A 27,628-nucleotide genomic window follows, 5' to 3' on the forward strand; every position below is an offset into this window, starting at 1 on the left:
GAGTGAGTGTCCAGCTGCCAGTGTGGGGAAGAGGAACAGAAGGCAAGAGCGGGACAGAGCCGCCATGGCTGCCAGCAGGATGGGCGGGCCGCTGGTGATCCGCCGGCCCTGGGAGGAACTGAAGGACAGGCGTGTGCACGTGGCAGAGAAAATAGGTCTTACGTGTTTGTTGTATACGCACACCCAACTAAAATGCAAGGGATTAGAAAAGACATTCATAGTGACTTCTATAAACTTCCAGATAGAATATGCTTATTTTGAATGAGCATGACTTTTTTGACACCGAGTTTTACAGAGACAGGGATCCTTGCAATTCTGGATGGAGATGTTTAGGCGACATTTCCTGATGGCTATTCCTCACGTTTACGGAGCATGTCCACATGCCATGCGCTGTGAACAACAGTAGAAAAAATCCATCAGGGGAAGACTTGGTTGGCACCAGAGGCAGCAGAGGATCTATCTCTGGAATGAAGAAACTTCTGTTGATCAGGATCAGTTAATGCAGTCCCTCAAATTCACGTCCAGTGGTTCCTTCAGGAATTCCCATCCCACTGAAACATTTTCACATCAAATACTTCACAGTGATGTTGATCCATTTGTTCTCATTCATTTTATTTAGGACTCAAAATTAACACTGACCAAACATATCACTAAATCACTTATTTTTCCAGAATTAGATTTTGCTTCAAAGTTACACATTCGCTCACTACACGTATTTCCAAAAGGTCCTCAAAATATTTTTTTTACATTCATTTAAATGCTCTAAAGTGTCAGTCCAGTAATCCATTTTTCAGCCAATAACCATCCTAGACAAGAACAAGAAGGTAAAATTATTCACACAGCTCTTCTCTTCGATCTTTAGCTTGTAAACTTTTGACAAAACGTGTCCTTTGCCAGTCAACGCACTTCAGGGTGAAATAGAACAGGGGTTTGCTCCTGTATCTTTGTGTGAAAATAAAAACAGGGGCGGGGATAGCTTGGATTGAGCTAGCTTCACCATGTTATCGACCATATCACTGGACAAGATCAGACCTGCAGGCTCCCTGCAACCAGGGGCGCATCTAATGGGGAACCTAACTGAGCAGCCACACCTGGGCTTTAGCGGTCTAAGGCGGAAGCTTTTGTTAGTTGGTGTGTCCCATGTCACATCATGGGTCAGTGTCTGTGTGACAGTGTGTCCACTGACTTTGCTTCCTTGGTCGCCAAGTGCGGTGTTGATAAATTCCACGCAGTCGGGTGAAATGAGTGGGTCTGCACGCATAGGAGGCATTTCAGCTCCAGACATGAGTCACACGACACTGCACCTAACTTCAAGCACAGTCTGACATGTATATAACGAAGATCATAAATTCTTTTTTTTTTTTACAACAGGTTATTTTTAAACATGCAAACACTTTTCTTTCTGCCTAACTTGACATCGTAGGGTGAAGCACCTGTGAGGTGTGCCCGGCACTCCTGCCTCATTTGGCAACTTCTCTGTGCAAACACAACAGTTGGCGGAGGACCGCTGAGATATAGGAATATATATTTGACACAGTCACTGTATGGCCTAATTATGGCAATTTTTTTTTGACCGGTATTAGTCATGTGAACTTAATGACATTCAGGATTTAATTAAAATGTGGGGAAGTAAATTCATAAAAATTAAATCTATTCCTGGAACAAAAACGACTACGGAAAAACTGAGGGAATCTGAATACAGACTGTAGTTTTAGTTTCCAGCATTGTACTAATGGTCATTTCTTAGGTTTGATAAACATGCACTATTAACACTGGGGGACGGTGGGGAGGGGTTGTGGGAGCTCTATACCACCCGTGAAACTCTTCTGTAAATCTAAAATTATTTCAAAATAAAGTGACAAAAACTGAATCTACTAAACATAAAATATGTAAGGAGACTGTTATAAAGGCTCTGTGGCTTCAGGAAATAGATAAAAGAAATTTGAAGGCCTTGTGAAATCTTCAGAATTTTCTAAAACAAGTTGCCCTGAAAACCTGAAAAAAATAAGCATGGAACTTATAAAAATAGGAAAAATTGAAATACTTATTTTAATTCAATAATTAAAACTGAAAAACTCATAAAATACAAATGACTTACTCTTGTATTACAAATTTTTAAAAAAACTGATTTTCTAAAGCCTTAAATGCATATAGTCCACTTTGATAATGAACTGGTTTAATCTATGTTCAATTTTTTGTTTTTATTTTTAAATTTTAAAAAAATTAATTAATTTTTGGCTGCGTTGGGTCTTTGTTGCTGCGCGTGGGCTTTCTGCAGTTGCGGTGAGCGGGGGTTACTCTTCGTTGCAGTGCGCGGGCTTCTCATTGTGGTGGCTTCTCTTGTTGCGGAGCATGGGCCCTAGGCGCGCAGGCTTCAGTAGTTGTGGCTCGCGAGCTCAGTAGTTGTGGCTTGCAGCTCTGTAGTGCAGGCTCAGCTCTATAGTAGCAGGCACAGGGGCTTAGTTGCTCCACGGCATGTGGGATCTTCCCGGACCAGGGATCGAACCCATGTCCCCTGCATTGGCAGGTGGATTCTGAACCACTGTGCCACCAGGCAGGGAAGTCCCTAATTTTTTGTTTTTAAAATAAATTTTCAAATATTTCTAGAAAAACAAATAATTCATTATGCAAATCCATAAAATTTTGGCTAATTTTTAACATAAAATGCTAGTAATAATCAGGAAGAAATAATAGAGAATATTAACACCAAATATCAGATAACAAGGACAATAATAAGAAAAAAATAAAAATAACCACATACCTTTTAGTTTAGCAGAAAAGTTAGGGAGATGTGAAATTCAAAGAAACTGAATATTTTGCATGCACACATGAAGATCTCATGATACAGAAATCGTGACTAATCAGCAGTCACCCTCCCTGGGCCAGACCTCTGGGGGCCCTTGGGGCAGCCACAGAGAACCCTCTGGACTTACTCACCAGGAAAAGAACACTGCAGTTCAGGAAGTTTACAGAGGAGGCCATGCAAATAGCGCTCAGGTATGCCTTCAGCTGCTTCTGAAAGGCTGTGCTTTTAAAAGGCCTTCGATGTTCCCATGATAGAACACTGACAAGCAGGAGGCTGCACCCTGTTCGGTGGCATGCCCAGGGACGGGTAGCCCCGGGAGGTCCCCCTAATTGAAGAAACCAGACTCGGGATCCCTGGAGTTCATGTAACGAGACCGTGTTTAATGAACACCAAAGTACAGGTGAGGGCTGCGGGGGCTCGAGGACAGCGGGCAGCGAGGACTGCAGGGTCTGGTCGGGGGGGTAAGCTGTGACACCACCTCCCAACACCTCTCCCTTCTACAGGGATTCACACTGGCCCCTCAGAGCCTCTCAGCAGACCTGTGGGGACAGCACAGCAGGATGACTGGCCCCATTTTACAGTTGGGGAAACTGAGTTCCAGACAGGTTCACCAGCTTGCCCAAAGCCACACAGGGTTCCCGGTCCTTCCTTCTGTATCACTTTGGCCTGGCTCAGGGGGGATCTGAGTAGGTGGGCAGGGGAGGATGAGCACCCCACAGGAAGAGCAAGCAAGATGTGGAGGACAGAGACGTGGCTTGTGGGGACATGGAGAGGCAGGACCCCCTGGCATCTGTGGCCCAGGCTGCCATGGCCTCGGCACAGCCCCTTGGGTGTCCACTTGTCCTCTCTTTCCTCAGGGGTGTGCCCAGGCCCTCAGGACCAGCTGAGGGAAGTCATGGGGTGGGAGGGCCACTCCCTGCAGGGCTCACACAGCCCTGAGAGACGCAGAGGGAGAACTCGTGCCATGCAGAGGGGTGCGTCAAGAAGGTGCCTCGGGGGCAGGGAGCTGGGGAGGGCGTATGGAGCACAATGAAGGTGAGGTGGGTAGGGCTGGATGAGGCCAGCACGCTGTGCTGAGGGGTCTGGACAGGATCCTGGGCCACGTCACTGCAGTGAAATGGGACCGCCACAAGGACTGCAGTGGAGCTAAGGAGGGCCCGAGCTGGAGAGGAGGAAGGCTGAAAAAGGTTCCAGGGGTCCAGGCTTCTCCAGGCAGGCCCCTGGAAATGTTGGCTGGCTTGGGGTCAGTCACGGAGGGCCCCTCCCTGGGCGGCCTCTTTAGGTGTGACTACACACTGAGGCCCAGCAGAAGCATCAGGCTCTGTGGAAACACAAGGACACGTACTGTCCCCTGCAGCCCTTCATCCTACTGGCCCTCGGCCCTCCCTCGGGAGGGGCCCAGAGCCCTGCACACAGCCTGCCCTCCTTGCCTTCACCCTGCTGTTCCTGTCTGAGAGGCACCCCCAGAAGGCCAGTATGGGGAGGAGGTAACTGAGTCAGAAGTTTCAGGCAGATGCTCCTGCTAAGGAATAGTCCCCAGGATGCCTGTTGTCTTCCCAAGACCGACACACCCCTAGGGAACCATCAGCAGCAGGCCCGGCAGGAGGCCGCAGGGTCTGCTTGGGAACCATGCTCAGAGGCACCAGCAGGGGGTGCCATGGACCCACACTCGAGGGGCAGGCTCCCTCTGCCTTTCCAGTCTCATCTCCCCCACCCCTCTCACCCCACAGAACCAAGGCTCAGGGGCTGCAAGACTTAACCCCTCCAGTCTTGGGCACAGGATGCCTGCACAGAGGACAGCCAGGGCCTGAGTCCGAGGTGGAGACAGTAGCAAGTATGGGCAGGTCTGAGAAGGGCCAGGAGGGACAGGCCTGGCCAGCTGAGGTCCTGGCACCACTGCCCAGCCCAGCACCAGAGCCCAGCTGCACCCTGATGGTGCCCATGCACGTGGGGGGTGCGGGGGCGGTCTTCATTCACTGCCTCCTCCCTGAAGAAGGGGCCCAGCCACCACCCCACCCTACAACAGCAGCTCGGTCACCGTTAGATCATGCCTGTCACTGGGTGTCAGGGTCTTGGAAGCCCCAGGCCTCCACGGCAGCAATGAGGAAGTTCTCAGAGCAGAGCGGCTGGTTGTTGAAAGTGTCGCAATGGCCCGTGCGGCCCCGGTTCAGGTCCCCGTCAATGTAGAGTGCCTGGCCGCCACCTCCACCTGTGGGATGCTTGGTCAGTGGCTGCCCGCTGTCCAGCACTGCCCCCGAGGGGCTCTCCTTCTGCTCCTGAGCAACTCCACTTGGACAGGGCAAGTCTTGGAGCCATCCCTGCGCAGCCCTGCCAGAGGCCTCTCTAAAACCATGGAGCTGGCTTTCCACTCTGTAAAGTCCCCCGGCTCCTGGTGAGACCCTGCTAGTGAGCTCACTTCCCCAGCACGCAGCCTCAGGTCCCCACGCCTGCCCCGCATGCATGCTCCACCCCCAACAATCCCGATGCCTTCCTCCGCCATCACAGGGGCTCTGCCTGTCCCTCAGGTGAGGTACCTACCACCTGGCTCAGCAAGAGCTGGCCTGGGGCTTCAGCCACCCACTACCCCGTACCCTCCTCCCAGGCTAAGTGACCAAGGGCAGACAGGAGACCAGCCTGAGGTGCAGGGAGGCGCCCACCTATGATGAGGCAGTCGTTGCCCCCGGCCATGAACAAGGACTCCGTCTTGGAGGGCAGGTTGAAGTGTCGAGCAGCCAGGAACGGCGAGAGGCGGTCAGCAGGGTCTGAGGACACAGAGTGGCAGGGCAAGGACAGAATGGTGGTAGACTCCAAGGACACAGGCTTGGTCAGCTCCGGGTGTTTGATGACCACCCACTCGTAGCGCTGGACCTCGGGCTGCAGCTGAGGGCAAAAGGGCAGCATGAGGAGTTGGCACATGGCGCCCACAGGCCCCCTGCCCGCTTCCCGCCCCTCACCCCACCCAATTCATCATCAGTGCCCTGAGTGAGGCCCCGAATGGGGGCTGGGAGATGGTGCTGCACAGCGCAGATGAGGGCCTGCCTACTCTCACGGAGCTCACGGTCTAATGATCACAAACCAGAAGGAGACGGGGAGGTTAGCCTGTAGGTTAACAGCTCTGATGGAAGTAAACAGGGTCACGTGAGTGGGGGTGACCTCCCACAGGGAGGCCCACTCACCCTAAACACAAAGCATTCTCCGGTCCCAAAGAAGCCCAGCTTGCCTCCAGACTTGTTTCTCTCACTCCAGTCTGTTGACAGGTAAGCTCCACACACCTGGGGAGAAAGACCCAGGGTGAGGCTATGCCCTGCTTGCCTGCAGGAGCGTTCTCTCACTCAGGACCTGCGGAGAGGCCATGGTACAGTCACAGGTGGGGGTGTGTGGTCACAGCCCCCCTCACACTTGAGGGCCAGGGCTGGAAAGTAGTATGGGAAAGTCAGAGTTTGGAGGGCGTGGGGCTGGCAGTGAGCATGCGCGGGGGCTGCCTCGGCCACCATCAGCTTACTTGGGATATTTTCATTTCCCTCTTGGGCCCTAAAGCGTGGGAATAAGCTCCATACCCACACTCTGATTGTGGGCATAAGCGCCAGGGAGGCCCCTCAGATGGAAGCTTCCAGGAAGCACCTCTGCTCAAGAAACGTTTTCCAACCCTCCCATCAGTCAGCAAAGTGCTTGATTTCACCATTAGAGAGTCACTCCTTTGAGTGGCTACAGGATTTGCCCAAAGTATCTGACAATCAGAGTCATCTACTATAAAACAGATGCCCGGGCTTCTCCTGGAGGGCCCGACGCAGACTCTGGAACAGGGTGAAGAAACAAACTCCCAGAGGTGCAGGTTTGGGAGCCACAGAATGAGGAGCCTCTATCTCATGCAGGCACCCCCAGGACTGGGGCACGTGAGCTCTGACTTTATTCTAGACATCTTAGATACTTTCCAGATGATAGCACTGCAGAGAACAAGGCCCTGAGAACTACCTGTTAGGGGCTGGAGGCAGGTGAAGGCAGACAACTCACCTGGTGCTGGCCAACTACTATAGGAGGAGGTGAGGCCTCACTCACTAGGCATTTCTGCAAAGCTCCTCTAAACTGCCAGGTTGTGTCAGGCTGGGGGCCTGGACCCCAAGGGGAAACAGGGAGGCTCTGGGTACTTAGGGGGTCCTAGGGGAGGCTAGATTCACCTCTCTGTAGAGAGCTGGCCCTGCTCTGCACCCCTAAGCCCAGGGAGCCTGGGTAGGGGCTATCGGGGAACACCCATCCTCTCTGGGGCACAGACTCCCCCAGAGCTCATCAGAGGCCAGAACCCCAAGCTCCCTCTGGTCCCTCCTCACCTCCTTTTGCGTGGTCTTGATGAGCAGAAGGGTGGGCTCATGTCCTTCACACTGGAAATAGAACCTGGGGGCAGAGACCACACATGCCAGTCCTGACAGTAACAATCACACCTGCATTCCTTCCCTGTGCCACCTCCAGCCAGCCACTGTTGCCCCAGGCTGTCTGGGGGTGGATGGACCTGGAAACTGCTTGTCCTCTCTCCCAGGGACCAGGCACAGTGGCTTGGATGGTAACACCTTGGCCCAGGCGCTTTTCTCAGACAAGACGGAGCCCTGGCCAGGAGGCCCGCAGGCCAAGCAGTCAAAGGCCCCAGGACTCTCTGCCCTGGTGTGACACAGAGGAGAAGCTGCATGGCAGAGGGCCCCCAGCAGACAGAGCCATGTGCCAGATGCTTCGGGGAAGCAAGAACCAGAGGAACAGGTCCCTGCTCTGGGAAAGCTCGGAATGTCCTCGGAAGCTGGGCAGCACTGAGAAGCATGTGAGGAGGACTGAGGCTGCCTCTGTGCCAGCACTAGGTGCCCAGGGGTTGGCTGGCATCCCTGGTGGCCCTGCTTAGCCGTCCCTCAGCAGGCCTCCCACACTGCACAGAGGTGGGGGCCAGGTCAGCGCAGCTCCGGTGCCTGCTGTGGGGGCTGGGCCAGCCCCGACTGCATCACGTATGACTCAAGCCAGAGCTTGGGTCAGAAGCCACTTGCCATCTGAGGCTCTAGGGGGGCAGCCACGCCTGGCAGAGTGACCCTGGGAGACAGTGTACCCTGGGGGAAGCCTGCACAGGGCCCGGCACAGCCCACAGGGCCAACATGGACCTGGCGTGGGGACTGATGAAGTGGGGTGGAGGAGTAGTGAACCAAGGCCGGCCGCCTCAAGTTGTCCTGACAGTTCTGTAAGCTCCCGGGAGGGAAACTCTGCCTCCCGCGTCATCACAACGCCTATGTGGGGGCCTGGAGCTACGCCGTGTACTGTAATGACCCCTGAAGTTTGGGTGGCCTGGGAGTGAGAGCGAGATGCCCAGAAAAGGGGCTCCCAATTCTAGGGCCCCCCAGGAAGAGACAGGGCCTTGCCCAGGTGCCCATGTTTGAAGGCTCACTTCCAGCCCCACCATGACCTCCCGGAAGTGGGGACAGGACGAAGAAGCTGGGCAACTCCATAGCTCACTCCACCCCTTCTGCACTGTCTGGCCCTTGGAGTCCATACCTTAGGGCCTTGGGAGGGCAGGCCCAGCATTCCCCAGCCTCCTGGGCATTACCTGGTCAGGCTGTACCCGTGCTGCAGTGAAGAGAAGAGCAGGAGGGGCTGGCAGAGGGCAAACCTCTCAGGGACCCATGACCAGATGTCTCTCATCTCCTTCACGCCGACGATCTCTGAGTGGAAGTTCTCCGCGTGAACAGCCAGGTGCACAAACTGCCTGAGGGAGTGGGAAGAGGTTAGAGGACAGCTGTGACCCCAGCCCTGGCCACGCCCCCCACCCTGGAGGTGTGCAGAGCCTCTTGTGTGAGCTCAGCCTGGAGGAAACGTCTCACCTGTTCAGCCAGGTCAGAGTCTGGTTCTAGGGGCCCTCAGGAAGAAACGGGGTGGAGCTGTCCCCCTGGAGTCCTGCTCCCACCCCGCTACACAGAGGGGAGTGTGCCCAGCCTGGGTGGGGACAAAAGCACCTTTTCTCTAATGGGGATAGAGAGTGAGTAAGCTCTGAAAGATAATGCTTCCTGGCCAGCCAAGCACCGACAGGCAGACAGACAGGGCCTGAACTTCGGCCAGGCTCTGAGGCAGCACTGCTGAAGCCAGTGCTGAGAGCCAGAGCAAGCAGCCAGGCTGGAAGACAGAGGGAAGCCAGGCATGGAGACATGGTTTCCAGACCTACCTTTTAGAAAGTGAAACACTGAAAAACAGGAGGAAGCAACAGACGTGGAGAAGAGGAAGAAAAATAAAACAGACAAGGAGAGGTTAGTTGCAAGTACTGATGCCCAGGATACGCCTGCCTTTGGCCTGCAAGAAAGGCCTCCACAACTAGAGTACACTCACAGTGTCTGCTGCCGAGGTCTCAGGACACCATGGGCCTTTGCCACGCCTGCTCCCCAGGGGCCTGTGCTCAGGGCAGGGGGCCACACTCAGCAGCCACGAGAATGGCCAGCAAGGGAGTCCAGAGCTAGAGTGGTGGAGCAGAAGCTGCTCTAAAATGACCCAAGGAGGACAGCCTGGCTCACTGCTGGACCTGCTGGGGCCATGGTCAGCATCCAGCTTCCATCTCAGCCATGGCCCCTGTACCCGGGGACAGGACCCGATGCCTTCTGCGCCCACAGTTGCCTCAGCAGCCTGTGGCTGTAGCCAGGAAGGCCCTTTCTCCTTTCCCGTGGCTTTCTATCCACACACGGATGGCTGGCTGGACAGGCTCAGGCCCCAAGCATCCAGAATGCATCCCCCCAAAGCCCCACCCCACTCGGGCCCTGATGGTAGCCCCTGCCTACCTCTTCTGCTTGACAGTGATGCCCTTCTGCTTCAGAGCTTTCTCATTGGCCATCTGCAGGAGCTGAATCTCCTTCCGAGAAAAGAGGCGGATGGCAAACGCTTTCTCCAGCAGCTTCTCGGGAGACACAGTCTTGGCGATGTCCTTGACAAAGGTGCGGATGTCCTGCTTCACATTGTCTGACTCCAGCGGCTGCCCAGCTCTCACCTTGTGGAAGAATTTGAGGATTGCCAGTGCCACGCGGTACAACACCTTGTAACCTTCCACCAGGAAGACGTCAAAGACGCGAGCAAAGTAGTTGAGGGGCAGCTCCCCAAACAGCCAGCGCTGCCAGTCCGCATAGACCTGCAGGACGTCCTCTGAAACGGCCACCATCAGCTTGTGGGCTGCCTGGCAGTACTTGTTCACCAGGTCCCCGAACGTCATGCAGGAAGACTCAAAGGCCAGGAAGCTCTGGTCGATTAGCTTCTTGCTGGGGTCGTTGCAGGCCAGGATGCGGCAGGCCTTCTCGAAGCACTCGGCCTCGTCGATGCTGTAGTGGAGCAGCAGGGCCACGACCGCAGGCAGCGCGGGGCAGAAGGAGACATCAGGGAACTGGTTGGCGATGCACAGCAGGATCTTACGCACGGCACCCTCGCCCCGTCTGTTCAGGCAGTAGCTGGGCACCTGCGTGTTGTCCACAAACTCAGGCAAGGGAAGGCTGCCACTGCTGTGCTTGCCCACTATCTTGCCGACGATGTCACTGTACACGCTGGCATCTGGTGTGACCGTGCGGCAGGGGATGTCCCGGATCAGGCGCTGGTACACCTTCCCCCGCAGGGTGTAGCTGCGGGCCCAGTAGCCCTGGCGCGCCAGCTGCTTCAGCTCCTGCAGCTCGGTGCAGCTCAGCTCCTTGGGCCCCAGGTCCTGGATGGTGGCGTCCATCTTATCTCTGTCCACAAAGCAGTTGTAGCCTGGGGAGTCCATAGCGCAGGGCGTGCCCAGGAGGAGGCCCAGGGCTGCCAGGAGGGGGCAAAGAGCAGCTAAATCCACCAGCGCTCTGTCTGAGGCTTCTCTGCTAACCTGTTTGCCATCCCATATCCTACAGGATTAAAAACCATGCTTAGTATGCGTGTATAAAGGTTTACATTAAAAAAAAACATGTTTTTGTTTTAGTCTTTCTTTTTTTTAATTGAATCGTATACTTTATTTTTAATTAATTAATTAATTGATTTTTATTTTTGGCTATTTTGGGTCTTTGTTGCTGCGCGCAGGCTTTGTCTAGTTGCGGCAAGCAGGGGCTACTCTTCGTTGCGCTGCGGGGGCTTCTCATTGTGGTGGCTTCTCTTGTTGCAGAGCATGGGCTCTGGGCACACGGGCTTCAGTAGTTGTGGCATGCGGGCTCAGTAGCTGTGGCTCGCGGGCTCTAGAGTGCAGGCTCAGTAGTTGTGGTGCACGGGCTTAGTTGCTCCACGGCATGTGGGATCTTCTTGGACCAGGGCTCGAACCCATGTACCCTGCACTGGCAGGTGGATTCTTAACCACTGTGCCACCAGGGAAGTCCTGTTTTAGTCTTTCTATAAAGTATCAGTAGGGCTTCCATTTAAGATAAGTGGATATTCTGAGAATTCACTACAAACTCTGGAGCATAACTTCTTTCCATGGGGCTTATGAAGATACTGGAAGTGGTCACATAGATTCCGGGTCATGAGAAAGGGCTTCGAGAGGCTGACTCTACTGTAAACAACTCTCTGCTCGGGGGTGGGTGGCCCACCGGGCCCCCACGCTTCACCCTGCAGCCTGTGGGCCTTGTAAAAGGAGCAGCTAGTCAAGAAGATTCCATGAAGTCAACAGATGCTGCGTTTCAGTTCTCAAAGGCTTTAGGCCTTTAACCAGCCATGAATCATGAGGAAGACACACACCTACTCTGCCCCAGGACCCCTGGCTTGCAATTTGGAGGCCAGCTCTTAACTTTCTAAAAATAACAGCTAAGTTTCGGGCAGGTATTCCAGAGAAGACTCAGTGGTGGGGAGTAGACATGAGGGCTGAGAAATAAACGGAAGGTGTCACAGCTTCAAAATTAGACATTTCTGGAACCAAATGAACCAGAAGTATTGGGGGATTTGGTGCTGTTTCTCCGTTATGGGCAACTATTGAGATTCGTGCAGATATTAAAAAAAAAAAAAAGGATAAAATGTGTTATTTGAGAGTCTCTGGCTGCATGTGGACGGCAAGACAGAAGTCTACCATTCAGAATACCGCAATTTGACATTTGCTTTTGCCAAAGGCTACTGTCCTCAACACTAAAGTACAAGTCTGCCCATGCACCTCAGACTAACCTTTCCACCTGGGATGGTACCCTGTCCGGAGTTATCACAAGGTTTGCTTCAGTGAGTTTTGGTAAATGACCAGATCATTCTGGTTCTGCTTGCATCAAGAACATTTATCTGAAAATATAAAAAGCAAGTAACATTTAAAAAATATTGAGTGGAAAGAATTGTAATGTAAAACCTGTTATGTTCAAGAAGATGTCTTGAGAAAACACCTTGATACGGTGGGTTTTTTTATTGTGTTAAAATATACCTAACAAAATTTACCATTTTAACCATTTATAAATATACAGTTCAGTAGCATTAAGTACAGTCACAATGCTGTGCAACCATCGCCACCATCCATCTCTGGAACTTTTTCATCTTCCCAAATGGAAACTCTGCATCCTTTAAACACGATCTCCTCATTCCCTGGCCCCCAGTCTGTTACCCACCATTCTACTTCCTATGAATTTGACCACTCTAGGGACCTCATATTAGTGGAATCATACAATATTTGTCCTTTCGTGTCTGGCTTATTTCACTGATCATAATGTCCTCAAGGTTCATCTATGTTTATAGCATGTATGAGAATATATTTTTTGAATTTAAGACTATTATTTAGAGCAGTTTTAGGTTCACAGCTAGAGAGGATGGTACAGAGATTTCCCACATATCCTCTGCCCCCACGCATGCACGGCCTCCCTGTTATCAACCTTCCCCACTAGATGGTACATTTGTTACAACTGATGAGCTTAAACCGACACATCACCCAAATCTATAGATCAATGAGGATTCATTCTTGGTGTTGTACATACTATGAGTTTGGACAAATATAAAATGACGTGTATCCTTATTATAGTATCATAAAATGTATTTTCACTGCCCTAAAAATCCTGTGCTCCATGTATTCATCCTTGCTCCCTGCAACATCAGAATTTCATTCCTCTTTATGGCTAATAATATTCCGTTGTATGGACAGAACACATTTTGTTTATCTATTCATCTGTCGATGGACATTTGGGTTGTTTCTACCTTTTGGCTGTTGTGAATAATTCTGCTGTGAACACAGCTGTACAAGTATCTGTTCAAGTCCTTGGATATATATCCATTGATACTGTTTTTATAGGGACCTTCCCACAGAAATAAGGTTTTGTGACAACATCCATTTAACACGTCCCACTGGAAAAACCTTACCCACAGCAGGACCAGGCACTGCCAGTGCTGGAAACTTCTTCCCCAGAAAAGAATCCCAAATGGCAGTTGGTTTGTTTGCTCTGTCCTGGGAGGGATGGCAGTTAGGGCTCCCCCATTTCCCCAGGTTGTGAATTACCTGTACAGTTTACATCTTTCGTTCTAGGCTTTGAGCCCACTAGCCTCTGGAGGGACCCCAGGCCTATCCTCTTTTCTCGAATAGAACCCACTCCTTGTCAGGGCAATAAACATGTTTATAAACAGAATAAGAGCTAGGCAGGACAGTGCCAAACCTTGCTCAAGTGGCCTCAGATTCAGGTTGAATATTAAACTGGAAACTCCAAAAAACGGTTATTGCACCTTGCAAATTCCTTCAGAAAGGACCTTCAGGGAGAAGCAGACCCACTTTTTGTTTGTTCTTTTTTGGCTGTGTCGCAGGGCATGTGGGATCTTAGTTCCCCGATCAGGGATCAAACCCACGCCCCCTGCAGTGGAAGAAGAGAGTCCTAACCACTGGACTGCCAGGGAAGTCCCCCACCGTTTTATTTGTTGTAGCAAGTTGTTGCAGCCTGGGGACTCCGAGGCAAAGACAGGTGCAGAAGACCCTGAAGGAGGTCCTGGATCCCTGCAGGCCTCCCCCCACCTGAAAAGACAGCATGGTGTTTGTGGAGCAGGGCAAACAAGGCTTATGACCTCCTTAGGCATCTATAAAGCCAGGTCTCAGGGCAGGTTTTTGTTTGGTTTGTTTTTTACATAAACACATAATCATGAAAACATCTAGTAATACAAAATTATACAGTAAAAATGTAAAGTCCTGTTTAAGCTACCCCCTCAATCCTACTCCCTCTTCTACCTAAGGTAATCACTGTTCACATCTAAGTGCATGTCCTTCAAAACCTTTTCCTTTCATTTACGTGCACACGCATCCACAACCCAGTTAGATAGTTTAAGCTGGCTAATGGGAAGGGGAAGTCAGAAGATGGGAAACAGATCAAAAACACAAAGTTGCTGGGCTGGACCCTCACTCACCGTGTGGAGGTGAAGGTACACCCTCCCCGAGCTGTCCCACCTGCGGCTTGCAGCCATCTTGCAACACTGTCCACACCTCCAACTCCCACTCAGAACACAAGGCCTCACCGGCTCCCCACAGTCCCCCAGCTCCTGACTGAGGTGCCAGGCCCGGGAAGGAGGCCGTGCTCCCTGGTCCACGCCTGGCGGCCAGTGGTAGAGAAAGGAAGCAGGGGCTTACTCGGGAAGCAAGCCAGTTTAAAGTCAGACAGGCCGGGCTCAGAGTCCAGTTCTGCCGCTTGTTGGGCTGAACCTCAGATAAGCCGCGCCTCCTCCCCGAACAGCTGGTGCCCGTCTCTAAAATGGAGCCGATGAATATGAGCCACTGGACAGACATTAATCCCCACAAAGCACCTGTGGGTTAAGCTCTTACTCTGGGCTCACTGGCTGGGGTGTGGGTGACACCCTGCACACAGGCACATCCCACTCTCTCCCACTCCCCCTCGCCCTGCGGCAGCCCAGGGCAAACGGCCACTCTTCTCGGCCAGGGCACTGGCCCTGGCGGCAGGTGCACTGGGAAACCACTTTCCCTCAGCCTCAGGAAGGGGAGGGAGGGAGTGAATTCTAATCACAAACACTGCACTCACCTTAAGCACCGCCCTCCCCCAGTCTCAAGTTCACTGCAGAAGAAGAGGGTGGGGGCAGGGCTGGCTCCGGGGTGGCACCTCTCCATCAGCCCTGTGGGAGGAGGCTGGCCCCAGCCGCTCACAGCTCCCTGAATTTAGAATGTAGGAAGGAACTTTGTGTTTTCTGTCCTTAGCTTTGGGCCTAACCTGCAATTCTGGGAAAACAGGAAAAATTCTGCTCAGCATCCTGTTAGACTCACAAGAACTGCACACAGTGACCATTTCAGATAGTGGGGACACCACGCCGTGTGTCTGGAGGGTGGCGGCTACTTCAGCTAGGGTTGTCAGGAGGACCGCTCCCCTCCCGAGCTGAAGTGATGAGAGGGAAGCTGCCAGAAGAGCTGAGGAGAGGTCACTCTGGACCACGAGAAGAGCGCGTGCAAAGGCCCCAAGGCAGGAAGAGGCCTGCTCCAGGAAGGGAAAGGCATCCAGTACGGCCAGGGCACAGTGAGAAAGAAGAGCGGAGACATCCATGGGTTGCATTGTGCACAGGGAGGAGCCTGGACTTTAAGTGCAGTGGGAAGCAGGGAAGGTATGTGATCCAATGGACGGGTATAAAAGCTGACTGCTGTGAGGATTAACTGAGCCTGTTTATAGAAGGCACTCAGCCCGGCCTGGCTCACCAGGGCAGCTCAGAAGTCCTGAGGGCCTCTCGTTGTTACTGCTCCTTGGGCTCTGCTGGCCTGGCACTGGCTCAGGGACATCTGGGGAGTGATGGGGTCAGGCAGGTCAATGCTAATGCCCGATCAGTCCTGTGGTGAGGCCGAACCGTGCCCCTCAAGGGGGCAGCGCAGCCACAGGAGGCTGCTGTCAAGGTTCTCCCACGGGCCCGAGAAGGCCCCTGCTCTCTTTGGGATGGTCCCTCCGAATGGCCTCTTCGAGGGCCTTTCTTCCCCGTCCCTGCCTGTGCTACTGCTTCCCCACCCGGAAGCCCCTTCCAGTCACCGTCATGTCCCTTTACTCACAAATACTATACCTGTTCTGAGAGTTCAGGCTACCTAATGGAAAGCAAGTATTCCTTAAAAAGAAAAAATAAAAACGTTAAGTGGAACTAAGTGACCTCTATTTAGGGGTGTTAGGGGGCCCCTTCAGCAGCTCTAGGACTGCAGTCCCATGGGCCCTGGGCCAGGAAGCTTTTCTGAGGAGGGGAGTTCCTGTGACATGACGCTTTGGCTGGGAACACCCCATGGGAGGTCAAATAAACCCTAACTCTGCCCTCCTTGGTGAACCCCTGAAGTGTGCCCACAGGAAGAGGGAGGCGGCCAGTGGGGTGGGAGGAGCCCCCCCACCCCGTACCCGCCACTTCTGCCTCCAGAGTGACCCCACAAGTGTCTTCGACCCCTCTCCCATCTCAGGAGCACAGGTCACCCAGGAGGGCCAGCCCCACTGCACTCCCTCCTCAGCCAGTTGAGGGCTGGCTTCTTAATGCCACACTGCTATCCCAAAGCACTACCCATGGTCTGATAGTCACAAGACCTCTGCCTTTCTCACCTTTTTAGTGGGGAACATGATTTTCCCAAACAGCTGGATTTGAAAAAAAACTCGCTTGCATGTGACAGACCCCCCCTCCCCATTAAGCCTGGGTGATTCCATCTTAACCACCCGACAACACTGGGCACTATGCCTTCCTTACAGGCTGCCTCTCCCAGAGGACCCAGCACCCCATCATGCCTCCCCTTGACTCAAACTTTTATTCATTTGACAAACTTCTACAAAGTTCCTTTTCTGGGCAGGGCACCGGGGATACGAGGGTAAAACACAGCTTTCGAGGAGACCAGTGGTCACGGCATCCACAGTGAAACTACGAGAGCCCAGGCGGGGCACTGGCAGACCACCGAGGCAGGTGTTGACTCGGTGTGAGTGCCACAGAGGGGACAATGGTACCTGAGTGTACAAAGACGGGAGTGGGGACAAATGCATGAGGGAGAGCACGGCAAACTGGGGAGCCTCAGAGAGATGGTAGGGAGTGACCGGAGGTGGGACAGGAGGGGCTGATGGCCTTCTGTGCCAGCTGCACTAGAAGACCGGACATCACCCCCACACAAGAGGGAGCAGGAGGAGAAGAGCCGAAGCAGAAGGTGACATATCAGATCTGCATTTTAGAAAAAACCCCTGGTGGCCGAGGAGGAAGGAGGGCAGAGTCCAGAAGCGGAGGCAGGAGGAGGGCTGGGCTGAGCTGGCCAGGGAGGATGCAGAAGATGGGGTGGATTCCACCAGATGAGGTGACCTGTTTGGGGTGGGAGGCAAAGACCCAAGCAAAGAACAGAGAATTCTGGCCCAGGGGTGGGGTTTTGGGGGGGCAGAGGAAGTGCTCCATTTTAAAGTGCCTGTTATGACACAGATGCCTCTCAGGCAAATGCCAGAACAGGTCAGGTGAGGCAGAACCCTGGGCTGCTGTGCTGAGGTCCTGCCCAGTCACCCAGCCCTCAGCCCTGACACCTACACTGGCTCCTGGACTCCTCTGTCACCCAGGGGCTTCACAGATGGCCCCTCCACACACCCGGAGGCCACCAAAGAGCCAACTGTGGCCCAGGTGGAAAAAGGCAGCCCTGTGCAGAGGGAGCCTGGTGCTCCCCAGGAAACCTACCCACTCCTACTGACCCCTGCCCAGCCCAGCCTGACCACTGCCCACTCTCCCCCTTGGCTACAGGAACAGCTCATAGTCCGAGCAACCGGGGCTCAGCCTGGCCGGGCCTTAGTCCCTGCACCACAGGACAGGGTGCTGCACAGTTGTGTCTCAGTTCTTCCCCTTCACTCTGAGCAATCCCACATCTGTTTCCTGAGAGTGAGATCAGGAAACAAAGAAAGAAGAGGAAGGAGGCTGGTTCCAGCCCTGCCAACCGGCCAAGAATGGGGCGACAGATGGGAAGGAGGGGCAGTGAGAGGCGCTAGGTCCTGGGCCTGAGGAGTTCCACGTGACCAAGAAACGTATGCTCCTCTCAGGCAGTTTCCCCAGGGTGGAATTCAGAGCACGCGCTCTCTAGGTAGCCCCTCACCCTCAGAGACCATCGGTCCCCAGCCAGGACGCAGCAGAATGACGAATCCTTCAAACAACTAGTGGCCCCACTCTAGCCCTCAGGGTATGTGAGGTCTGGGGATGAGAAAGACACAGCAATTACAGGACATGGTCACTGCCTGATAAGATCTCAGGGTGCCAGGCACAGAATGTGGCAGCAGGACAGGGAAGAGCAGATGGCCTCCTGCCTGTGGCTCTGCTTGCAGGGTATTTGGGTAGAGGAGCAGGGCGGGTGGGACAGCCTGGAAGGGAATCTGGGCTGGTGAGTAGGGTATGGCAGGTGGAGCTCTGAGGCAGAGAAGGTGGATGGAGGTGGGGGGTGGGAGTTATCCCTGAGGCCATACACCTAGGACACCCAGAAGGGGCGGGGTGGGTGGGGCCTGGAGCAGGATGCATTCCACCCTCTCCTCAGACTGGGACCTTCCTCTCAAGTCCAAGTCTGACTTCCTCATGAGAGGCCCAGTGCTCCCGTCCATCTATAGGGAGAGGCCAGGGAAATGCCCAACCCCCCTCCCAAGGATCTGCTGGAGGCCTCGGAGACACAGCTTCAAGACTCTGTCTGGAGCCCTGGGTCGAGGATACTCATCTCCCCGCCCAAGGCCTTAGCAATAGGATGATTCCCAATTCTGCGGATGACTGGTGGTGACAGTGTCATTGATTGGGGTGACTATGGTCATCGATCCCCCACATTCGCTTCCTTTGCTGCCTTGCTTTTTACTGACCTCACTCCCAACTCCCAGCTCTCTTCTTGCTCTGGAGCTTGGCTTGTAGCAAACAATCCCCCACCTCCTCATTCTCTCCCCTAATGCACCCTTCCTCCAGGCCAGAAAGCAGGGGGCTCTCCCTGGGACCCTGCCCCCTCTCTCCAGGGTCTCCCCAGGGCTCTGACACCCCTCTCTCCAGGGTCTCCTCAGGACGTGCCACACACTTTATCCCAGTTCTTGGCCTCCTCCTCTCAGCTGCCCTCATTGCAGGGCATTCGAGGGTCAAGCAGGCAGACCTGGCTCAAAGCTCCCCAACTTTAGAAACCTTTACATCTCTGATGCCTCATCTACACCCAGGTCAGCCCCAGAAACTCCTCCACTCAGAGGGCGCATATCACAAACACCCCACTCTCTTGTAACTGTCCTGAAGCTCTTCACTGCCCTCCTCCCACTCGCCATAACTCTACCTCCCCGCACTGCCAATCCTTTGTGACTTTACTTCTTTGTCTGCTCAGCCTAGACCTGACCCTCCAAGCCTCAGCTCCACCACTCCCATGCTCCTGTCTCAGCTACCCAGAAGCCGCCCCACGAGAGGCCAGCCTGACGGCATGCCTCTCCACGCCCGCACACCAACTGTAGAGAGAAAATCACACTGCCCTGCTCGTGGCCCTTGGAGCCACCTGGCAGCACTCAGCATGCCTCGCGGCACCCGCCCTTGGTCCCCACGCTAGCCAATAGCTTCACATCTCCCACTCTCCTTGAGAACCCGGTGTCAGGCAAGAAGCATCCTCTCCTGTCTGACCCCGGCCCTTGATCTGCACCCCCACCCTTGGTCCTGGATCTGTTAGACAGGCCCCCAACCCCCAACCCCAGCACCCAACACTCCCCTTGAGCTAAGCCTTTCTTCTTTCTTTCCTTCCCAGTCAAGCTCCCGGGGAGAGGAGGCTGTATGTCTCCCCCCTCGCCCTTCACGCCTGGCTGCCAGACCTAACAGACACCTTTGAGCCCTTATCTCCCTGAATCACACAGAGCTGACCCCACTGCTCTCAGCTCTCCTCTCCCCAGGCCTCCAGAAACCCCTTCCGTCTGTCTCCTTGCCTCTCTGGCTGCTGCTGCTCCTGTCCCTATCCCTCAGATGTCCCTTTTGCAGAAATCCATCTTCTTTTCAGCCAAGAATTCTCAGGTCCCATACCTCCAACTGCTTTCCTGAAGTCTCCCGACCTTCACACACTCCATGTGACTCCAACGCAGCTCAGCTCTGACTCCCAACCCACTCTGCCCCGCTCTCCACCTGAAACCCTTTCCCGCCCACTGCCCCACCCCACCTCCTTTCAGGATTTGGCCCTACCTGCCCTCCAGGTAGGGCAGCTTCAGGAGTCTTGACAGTGGGAAGCGGGAAAGGCAGGACACACCTGTTCTTCTTCCTCCTCTTGGGCCAGTCTGCTTCAAGCCTCGGCCCAAATGCCCCCTCCTTCACCAGCCTTTCTAGACTCCTGACCTCACAGGCAGGACTGAGGGCGACTTCCCCACACTCCACCCTTCCTTGTCCAAGTGTGTTTGAATTTGGCAGCCCTCTGTGATGAGCTGCTTATGAATCAAGCTCTTCTACTCTACTGTGACTTTGAGCCCAGGTGTCTCACACCATATACTCAGTGTACCCAGGAAGGAGGAAGCAAGAGAAGGAAACAGATGGAGACTCAGGAAAATCCCAAACCACTTGGGCCCAAGAGGGAAATTTAACTCTAAATAACAGGGGCCATTTGCCAACTTGTTTGTTCTAGGCGTGTGTCCTTCCCAGCAGACATCTTCACATGATGAGAAAGCAGGATGGGCTCCGCCTCAGCCCTGAAGCAGCACTGGGATTTTTCAAATGCTAATGGAAACTGGCATTCCACAGTGACTGCCAGGCTGCCAGTTACCTGGAACCTGATAGTGGGCCCTTTGCTGATGGCACATAATGGAGGGCACGTGCCAGATATAAAGGGGTGTAACCATTAAGGAGGCATTAGTCACAGCACCGCAGGCCAGTTGGCTGGCCCATCTGCTGCCGCTGGTCGGAAGTTCAAATGCAGGTCTTACCAGTGGCAGCTGGGCCTATGGATGGGACCCGAGCAGGGCAGAGTCCTAACCGTATTAGCCACTCGAAAGGTTTCCTGCAGGGACTCGGGGACTTCCCTGGCAGTCTAGTGGTTAAGACTTGGCGCTGGGACTTCCCTGGTGGCGCAGTGGGTAAGAATCCTCCTGCCGATGCGGATTGGGGACACGGGTTCGATCCTTGGTCCGGGAAGGTCCCACATGCCACAGAGCAGCTAAGCCTGTGCGCCACAACTACTGAGCCCATGCACTGCAACTACTGAAGCCCGAGCGCTCTAGGGCCCGAGCGCTGCAAATACTGAAGCCCACGCCTAGAGCCTGTGCTCTGCAACGAAGAGAAGCCACTGCAACGAGAAGCCTGCGCACCACAATAAGGAGCAGCCCCCGCTCACTGCTGGTTGGGTCCACCCACAAGCAGGGACTGGGGTTGCAAGGGGGCTCTGCTAATTCAAGGTCTTTATCTTCTGAGTTCAAAAGGTCCTCCCAACAGCAGGTCTGGGAAAACAGCCCCCAAGGGCATAGGAGAAACCAACTAGCTACACAGAATGAGAAGCAGAGGGAGAAAACCCAGATGTCAGAAGCTAGAATTTTGACTGGTCTGAATTCTAAGCAAGGTGCCCATGATAGGTGTGCCTCGGAAGGCTGGGCACATGGCAGGCTCTCAGCAAGTATCTTTAGGCCTGACAACAGAGCTGGGCTGGGAGGGAATCTTGCAGGTTTAATCATTTTAGTAGGCATTCAAGACACTTCCTGAACGCCAGTGTATCAAGTGCTGGAATATGAAGATGCAAGGCCCAGTCCTAGCTCTCAATGAGCTTCTGGATGTGGGGACATGGTGTATTGACCATGCCAACTCAGGAGCAGATGCTATGAGAGGAAAGCACAGGGTGTCTGGGCCCCCAGCCTACAAGAAAAGAGGGGTCTGGAAGGATTCCCTAGCCAGCACCTGCCTGGCCTAGATCCTGAAGGCTGAGGAGGCCTTCGTCCAGGAAGCAGCAGAAACAGCATGCGAACAGGACAGGGCCTTGGAGAGCATAGACTTTTGGGGCCAGTGAGTGTCATTCATGGCTCAGATTCAAAGACAGTTCTACAGCCCAGCTTCATGGGCTCTAAGAAGTCAAAGGGCCCAAGACAGAGGCCTGGGGTTCACCAGGCTGCCGAGGAAGGACAGTGCTCCTGTGTGCTGGGAGGTGGGGAGGGGATGGCCCAGGAAGGCAGGGAAAGAAACCAGAGGCAAGTGGAGTTAACGTATACCCCTGGATCCTTTGAAGGCCCACAGGTTTAGGAAGATAGGAAGGCGGGAATGACCCTTGCTGAAAAATGAATTATAGATGATAATTAGGGAATGAGGACAAACTGATTCAAGTAAAGGCTGAAGGGACAGAAGCCAGGGAAGCTTTTGGTGGGACACAGGTAATGAGCTACATTTAGAATGCTACACAGTGGAAGGGCTTTTACTGGTAACAGAATCACCCATCGGTAATCAATTGGTACCCAATTAAAATTGTGTAACACTTAGGCGGACACACAGTTTCAGGTTATGTGAAACAGGCCAAGCCGTGTGGCTTCTCAATGGCCTGTAAGAGGAGAATGCAGGCTGGGCAGGATGGAGGGAGAAACCATGACCGCGCACACGTGACCCCTGCCAGCAGCTCCTTGGGCAATACCCAGGGGAGATGGATAAGGTCCCATGGCCAGGCAGGAGACCATAACTGCACAAGATAGAAGGAGAGCTTGTTGCACGTACCCCTAAGTGAGCAGGTTCCCTAAGAGACGAAGATAACTGCTAACAGCACTTATCCAGAGGCTGGGACAGCCCTGGGGGCCATGCGCCTCCTTTGGGTAAAGAGGAACTCCTTTTGCCTTTCCTCACCCTCTCCCGTGCGGCCCCTCAGCATGGGGGAAGGATTACGGAGGGGGCACTATACACTTGGCCTCTGTATCTTCAAGAGTCTTTCCAAAGTCCCACCTGCTGCTAATGCTGATGCACTACACAGAAACTGGGGTCCTGGAAGGAGAGAGACAGGACCCAGAGAATTCTGCAACCTTGGATCTATCTCTGGGTCTGAGAAGGCCTTTTTTCAGAGATCTAATTGTGAGGACGCCCTGAGAGGACCGACCGTCGGGCTGGAGGGGAATGAGGTCCTTTGAGATGAGTGACAATCTAGAAGTTTCCCAAAAGGCAAATAAACACACATGTGACAGGAAGCCCTGGGAATCAATCATGTGATTTTGCATCTTTAGTATCTTACATTTTGCTGTTTAACCAACAAACAGGGGCTCTAGGACAGAAATAAAAAGCCCACTATCCTGCCCCCGTCCCCCCAAAAGGCAAGAGATCATTAATCTGATTTTTGTTACCTTATCTACTCTGCTCTACAGACATGAAACATCAGGCATCTCCAGGGTTCAGTCTTCATTTTCTCACTCCACACCACCCCACTCCCTGGCTTCAGTGCCACACAGGAAGTAGTGCCCAGAACACTTTTGTGTTTGCTCTCCTTGGCTCCAGACCAATCTCTATCCAGGAATTCTTACTGACCCTCAGCTCAACATCTCCACACCACAAATCATCACCCACTCCCAGGCCTGTCCCTTCCAGCACACTCTGTGTGGCACGGCCTTACCAGCTGCCAGTCACCCAACCTTGGAATGTTCCCTAAGTCCTCCTTTATCCCTGGTCCTTCCCATCCCCGCAGCCACCTGTCTCAAGGTCTTGCTCTCTTTTCTGTCCCCACTGCCCTTCCTTGGTGCTGGGCCTTTTGTCCCGCCAGGTATATCCCCGTGTTCTGTTAACCGCCCTCAGTGCAGGACTTCACCAACTCACCCTGGCCACCACTGCCTGGTCACCCATGAGGGCACAATCTGACCAGTCACTCACAAACCCGAGATCCCTTAGCGGCTCCCCACCACTCTCAGGGTAAAATGCAAACTCGGGACTGGTACTCAAGGCCTCTCCTGACTGCCACCAGCCTAGCTCCTTAACTTCATCTCCCTCTCCTCACCCCAACCACAGGAGCTACCCACTGCCATTCTCGCAACAGCCGGTGGGTGGGAGCTGTATTCCTGTACTTCACACACCGTCCCTTGGCCTGGAAGTCTCATTCCCTCATGTGGTCCTGCCACTCCCATTCGTTCTTCAAAAAAAAAAAAAAAAAAAAAAAAAAAATATATATATATATATATATATATATATTTTTTTTTTTTTTTTTTTGACCACACCGCGAGGCTTGTGGGATCTTAGTTCCCTGACCAGGGATTGAACCCATGCCCTTGGCAATGAGAGCGTGAAGCCTTAACCACTGGACCACCAGGGAATGCCCCATTCTTCAAAATTTAATTCGAGCCCTTCTCAGGAGCCCCCACTAAAGGCCAGCTGGACTCCACCCCTCTGGGCCCATAGCAAGCTCCGTCTGCCTCTGTGAGAGCGCCGACCGCAGTGCCACAGTTCACTGGCCCGTTTCCTCACTGTACCCTAAGCTCTTCAAGGGCACAGGCTCACTCAACTTTGTAGCCACAGAATACCGGGCACAAATCCTCATCATGTGAAGTATGATTTGGATAAACTTGCACTGAAAGAATAACAAAAATCATCAAATAATGAATTTAGGTTGGTCCTTAGTGAAAAGCCCAAGGTGTTGTTTCTCTGATATTATCTCCATTTGGAAAGTGACACTTGAAACAGCCACTGAAACTGCTGCTTCGAGTTGAGAAGGCCTTTTTTCTTCCCTGCACAGAGTTGTCATAACAGAGAAGCTATGCTCAAACAGGTAAAACATTGAACAGGGTAAATATTAAGTGCTTTTTTTATAACCTGCTTCATTGTCCTTATGTACTTCAAACCAGAAACCATCTAAAAGCAAACACTTAAATATGTCTTCTGAGATTGGCTCAGACTGTAATGAGAATTAGGCGCAACACTGCATGCCCAAGGTCACTTGGCCTGCTGACAGTCCTGGCAGGTGTGGTCAGCGACAGCTAGCATGGCTCACCAGCAGGTGAACTTGCAAATTCAGGGGGTGAATTTTGTTATTATGAAAAACCTGCCTAGATTACTAGATTACTTCTACATCCCCTGAAGGTCACCCTTCATCCAGATGAAAACCACTGCATTAGTTTTAGCACCTTGGTTCATTTCAACAACCATTCAGGGAGAACCCCTGGCCCATTCCATATGAAACAATGGGGGAGCAAAGATGAATGCGACGTGGCTCCAGCCCTGTTCATAGGGAGAGGTGAGCTTCTAAACAGAGCACTCGCTGCTGGATAAGCACTTCTCATACAGGCTTTACCTGAGGGCTGAGAAGACTAAATGAGGACCAACATTCAGGATAAAAGGATGCATATGTGGGGGTTGTACCACTGGCTAGAAATGGAAACTGTAAAACCTCTGCGAGATTTCTTGATCTTTTCTTACCTGGGTTTGTTTCTCCAACCCTGTATCCCTTAAAAAGAAAAAAAACAGCACACCTGTCTTCAAGGCAATTAAGTAAATGTTTACAGGTGGCTACTGTGTGCTGGGGCTAGAAAGTGAAGACGGAACGGAGCCCTCGGCCTCCAGTAGGATAAACCGCTGTATCTGATGAATAATGGGATTTTTTCCCCCCCTGTAATTGCCTAGATGTTCCTGCAGACCTGGGAGCAAACACACACAGAACTAAGGAAAACCACCTTCAAGTCCTTCTACTGGCCCTGGAAAGACAGGCAAACTCCTCACTAGGAATAAGCAGCTGGGTAAAGACCTCAGCACCAGCATCACAACCACAGCCACATCGGCCACCAGGTCTGTGCCTCCCAGGCACATCGCTATCTTAACAGCTGACCCACGCCTCCGCACTACCCAGGTGGTCTTCAGCCTCTGGCCTTTAGTGTCAGCCCAGCAAGTGGTAATCCAGGAAGCCCACCGCTCGTCTGTTCCCTACCGAGTAAGGCCACCAGGCCACCAGCGCCCTTGCCAGAAGAGGACCTTGACCGAGTGCAGCCCATCCCCAACCTCCAGCTGTGCTTACTCAAGGCTCAGAAAGCACAGCGCCCAGGGGCCCCCGACCTCCAGCTGTGCTTACTCAAGGCTCAGAGAGCACAGCGCCCAGGGGCCCTGTGGAAACGCTTCCGTCCCCAGCACAGCCTGGCGGACAGCTGCCGCCTGGCACAGCGGCCACCCCAGGAGGCACCCGCCGGACAGGGCTTAGAGGCTGAGTAGATACCTAGGTGGCAGGTGGGCGGCGTGTCATCCTGGGGCAAGCGTAGGACCAGGACGGGAGCAGCTGCAGGTCTTCGAAGACAGAACGTTATCAGAGAATCTGTTGCAATTTCGAGTCCAGAAGAGGATCTCCTACCCCGCAGAGACCGAAAGCGCCCGAGGAAGGAGTGACACAGAGCCAGCTCTTCCCACCGCCGCCTCGCCCGGAGCCGGCCGGAGCGCCGACAGCGTCTGGTGAGGGGCGCCGGCGCGACCCCCAGGGTGGGTGTCCCGCGGGGCCAAGGTCAGCTCCGGACCCACGTCGCGCCCTGCCCGGCGCTCGGGCCGCGGGGCAGCGCCGGCGGCGGCGGGCAGTGCCCGGCGGACGGCCGCGGGCCCCGGGCGCGCGGGCCGCGGAACCGCCACCCGCGCCGAGGCCGGCCCCCGCGCCCCGCTCGGACGGAGGCCCTGCAGCCAGGCCCCCACGCCCCCTCCGTCAGCACGCCCGGGACGCGGTGACAGTCGGCCACCCGACCCCGCGGCCCCCGCGCCGGGCCGTCACGCCCCCGCCCACGCCGTCGTGCACCTACCTCTGCCCGCCGCGCTGGCCGAGAACCCACCTCCCGGCGCCGCGCCGCGCCGCGCCGCGCCGCTTTCTCCTCAGCTAACTGAGCTACCGAGCGTCGGCCTTTCTGCGCACGCGCGCACGCGGCCCCGCCCCCGCCGAGACGCGCCGCCGGCTGCCCACCCGCGGCGCCCGCGGGTCTCTGGGGCAGCGGGCTCCGGGCATGCGCGCTGACGCCCCGAGGCGAGGCGGCAGGAGCATGCGCCGGCTCAGGACGCGTCCCGATGAGAGGCGAGGGGGCGCGCGCGAGAGGGCGGGTGGCTGCCAGGCCCAGCTGTGGGCAAGGCTGGGGCATCGGGAGTCGGCAGGGGTGCCCGCCGGAGTCGCTGCCGCGCCGGGTTACGCGTAGACCTGGGAACGCTCGCCCGCGTGGGCACGACGTCCGGTCCCGAGCGGGCGGAGGAGTGCAGGGGGGGCCTCCGGGTGGGACCTGGGTGGAGGAGTCCTGAGGCCGAGGCCGAGAAAGACAGCCAGACGGAGACAAGAGACAGGGACACCACGGGGCAAAACAGAGGCTGAACACAGCGGGGGACAGGGACACGGACGCCCAGCCGGCAGAGACAGGACAGGCAGAGGTGACCTGCGGGACAGACGGGAACCAGAGGCCGCCGTCCTCGTTGGGGGAGGAGTCATAGCGCCCTCTGCGTGTCCTGACAGGGGGCGAGGGAGCCAGTGTCACCGAGCTCCATGGGGGTCCACAGGCGTCTGTGGTAGCCACAGTGCCTCTTGGGGAGTCAGGGCGCTCTCTGGCGGATCACAGAGTCCGGGGGCGGGTGGAGTCTCAGCGGCCCTTGGGGTGTTCGCAGATCTCTATGGGTCCTGGCATCAGAAGTGGGGTTCATAACTATTTGAGGGGGTGTCAGTGCCTTTCAGGAAGGTGGGAACGCTGAGGAACCACGACATCACGGGGGGCTGTGTCACAGAGGCCCTTGAGGTGTTCGCAGAGCCTCTAAGTATTCGGCCCCACAGGGGGTTCACAGCCTTCTGGGGGTATCGTGGTGTCCCTTGGAGGAGGCAGATAGCTTGAAGGTGGGGGGGCCACGGGGTCCTTTGGATGACAGCTGCCCCAGGGGGCCTCAAAGCAGCTCTCTGGGGCTATCACATCCCTCTGTGTTGGGGCGGGGGTGTCCCTGCGTCCGTCACAACCCTCCTGGGCAGGAGCTCGAGGCACCGAGGGAGGCGCAGGGCAGTGTCGGGGCGGGGGGCCCAGATGGCGACGCGCGCGACGCGAGCAAAGACTT

General features: G+C 54.5%; 1 protein-coding gene across 7 annotated transcripts; it reads right to left on the bottom strand.

The window, feature by feature from the left end:
- Positions 1-281: 281 nt before the first annotated feature.
- Positions 282-26,570, bottom strand: TBC1D24 (TBC1 domain family member 24). 7 transcript variants are annotated; one of them, XM_082643669.1, is made up of 10 exons: positions 26,353-26,570; positions 15,393-15,473; positions 14,731-14,924; positions 11,912-12,019; positions 9,595-10,674; positions 8,379-8,537; positions 7,132-7,195; positions 5,983-6,078; positions 5,464-5,686; positions 282-5,015 (listed from the first exon to the last, which is right to left on the bottom strand). In XM_082643669.1, the coding sequence occupies exons 5-10, from the start codon at positions 10,557-10,559 to the stop codon at positions 4,861-4,863; spliced, it is 1,662 nt and encodes a 553-aa protein (XP_082499795.1). In that variant the 5' UTR covers positions 10,560-10,674; positions 11,912-12,019; positions 14,731-14,924; positions 15,393-15,473; positions 26,353-26,570; the 3' UTR covers positions 282-4,860. The 7 variants fall into 7 exon arrangements, with proteins under 7 accessions (XP_082499795.1, XP_082499797.1, XP_082499796.1 ...); XM_082643671.1 differs by lacking the exon at positions 15,393-15,473; XM_082643670.1 differs by lacking the exons at positions 14,731-14,924; positions 15,393-15,473 and adding an exon at positions 25,788-25,855.
- Between the last annotated feature and the right edge of the window lie 1,058 nt (positions 26,571-27,628).

The sequence above is a fragment of the Mesoplodon mirus genome, assembly GCF_964341445.2.
Source record: "Mesoplodon mirus genome assembly, chromosome: 15".
NCBI classification, from domain to species: domain Eukaryota; kingdom Metazoa; phylum Chordata; class Mammalia; order Artiodactyla; family Ziphiidae; genus Mesoplodon; species Mesoplodon mirus.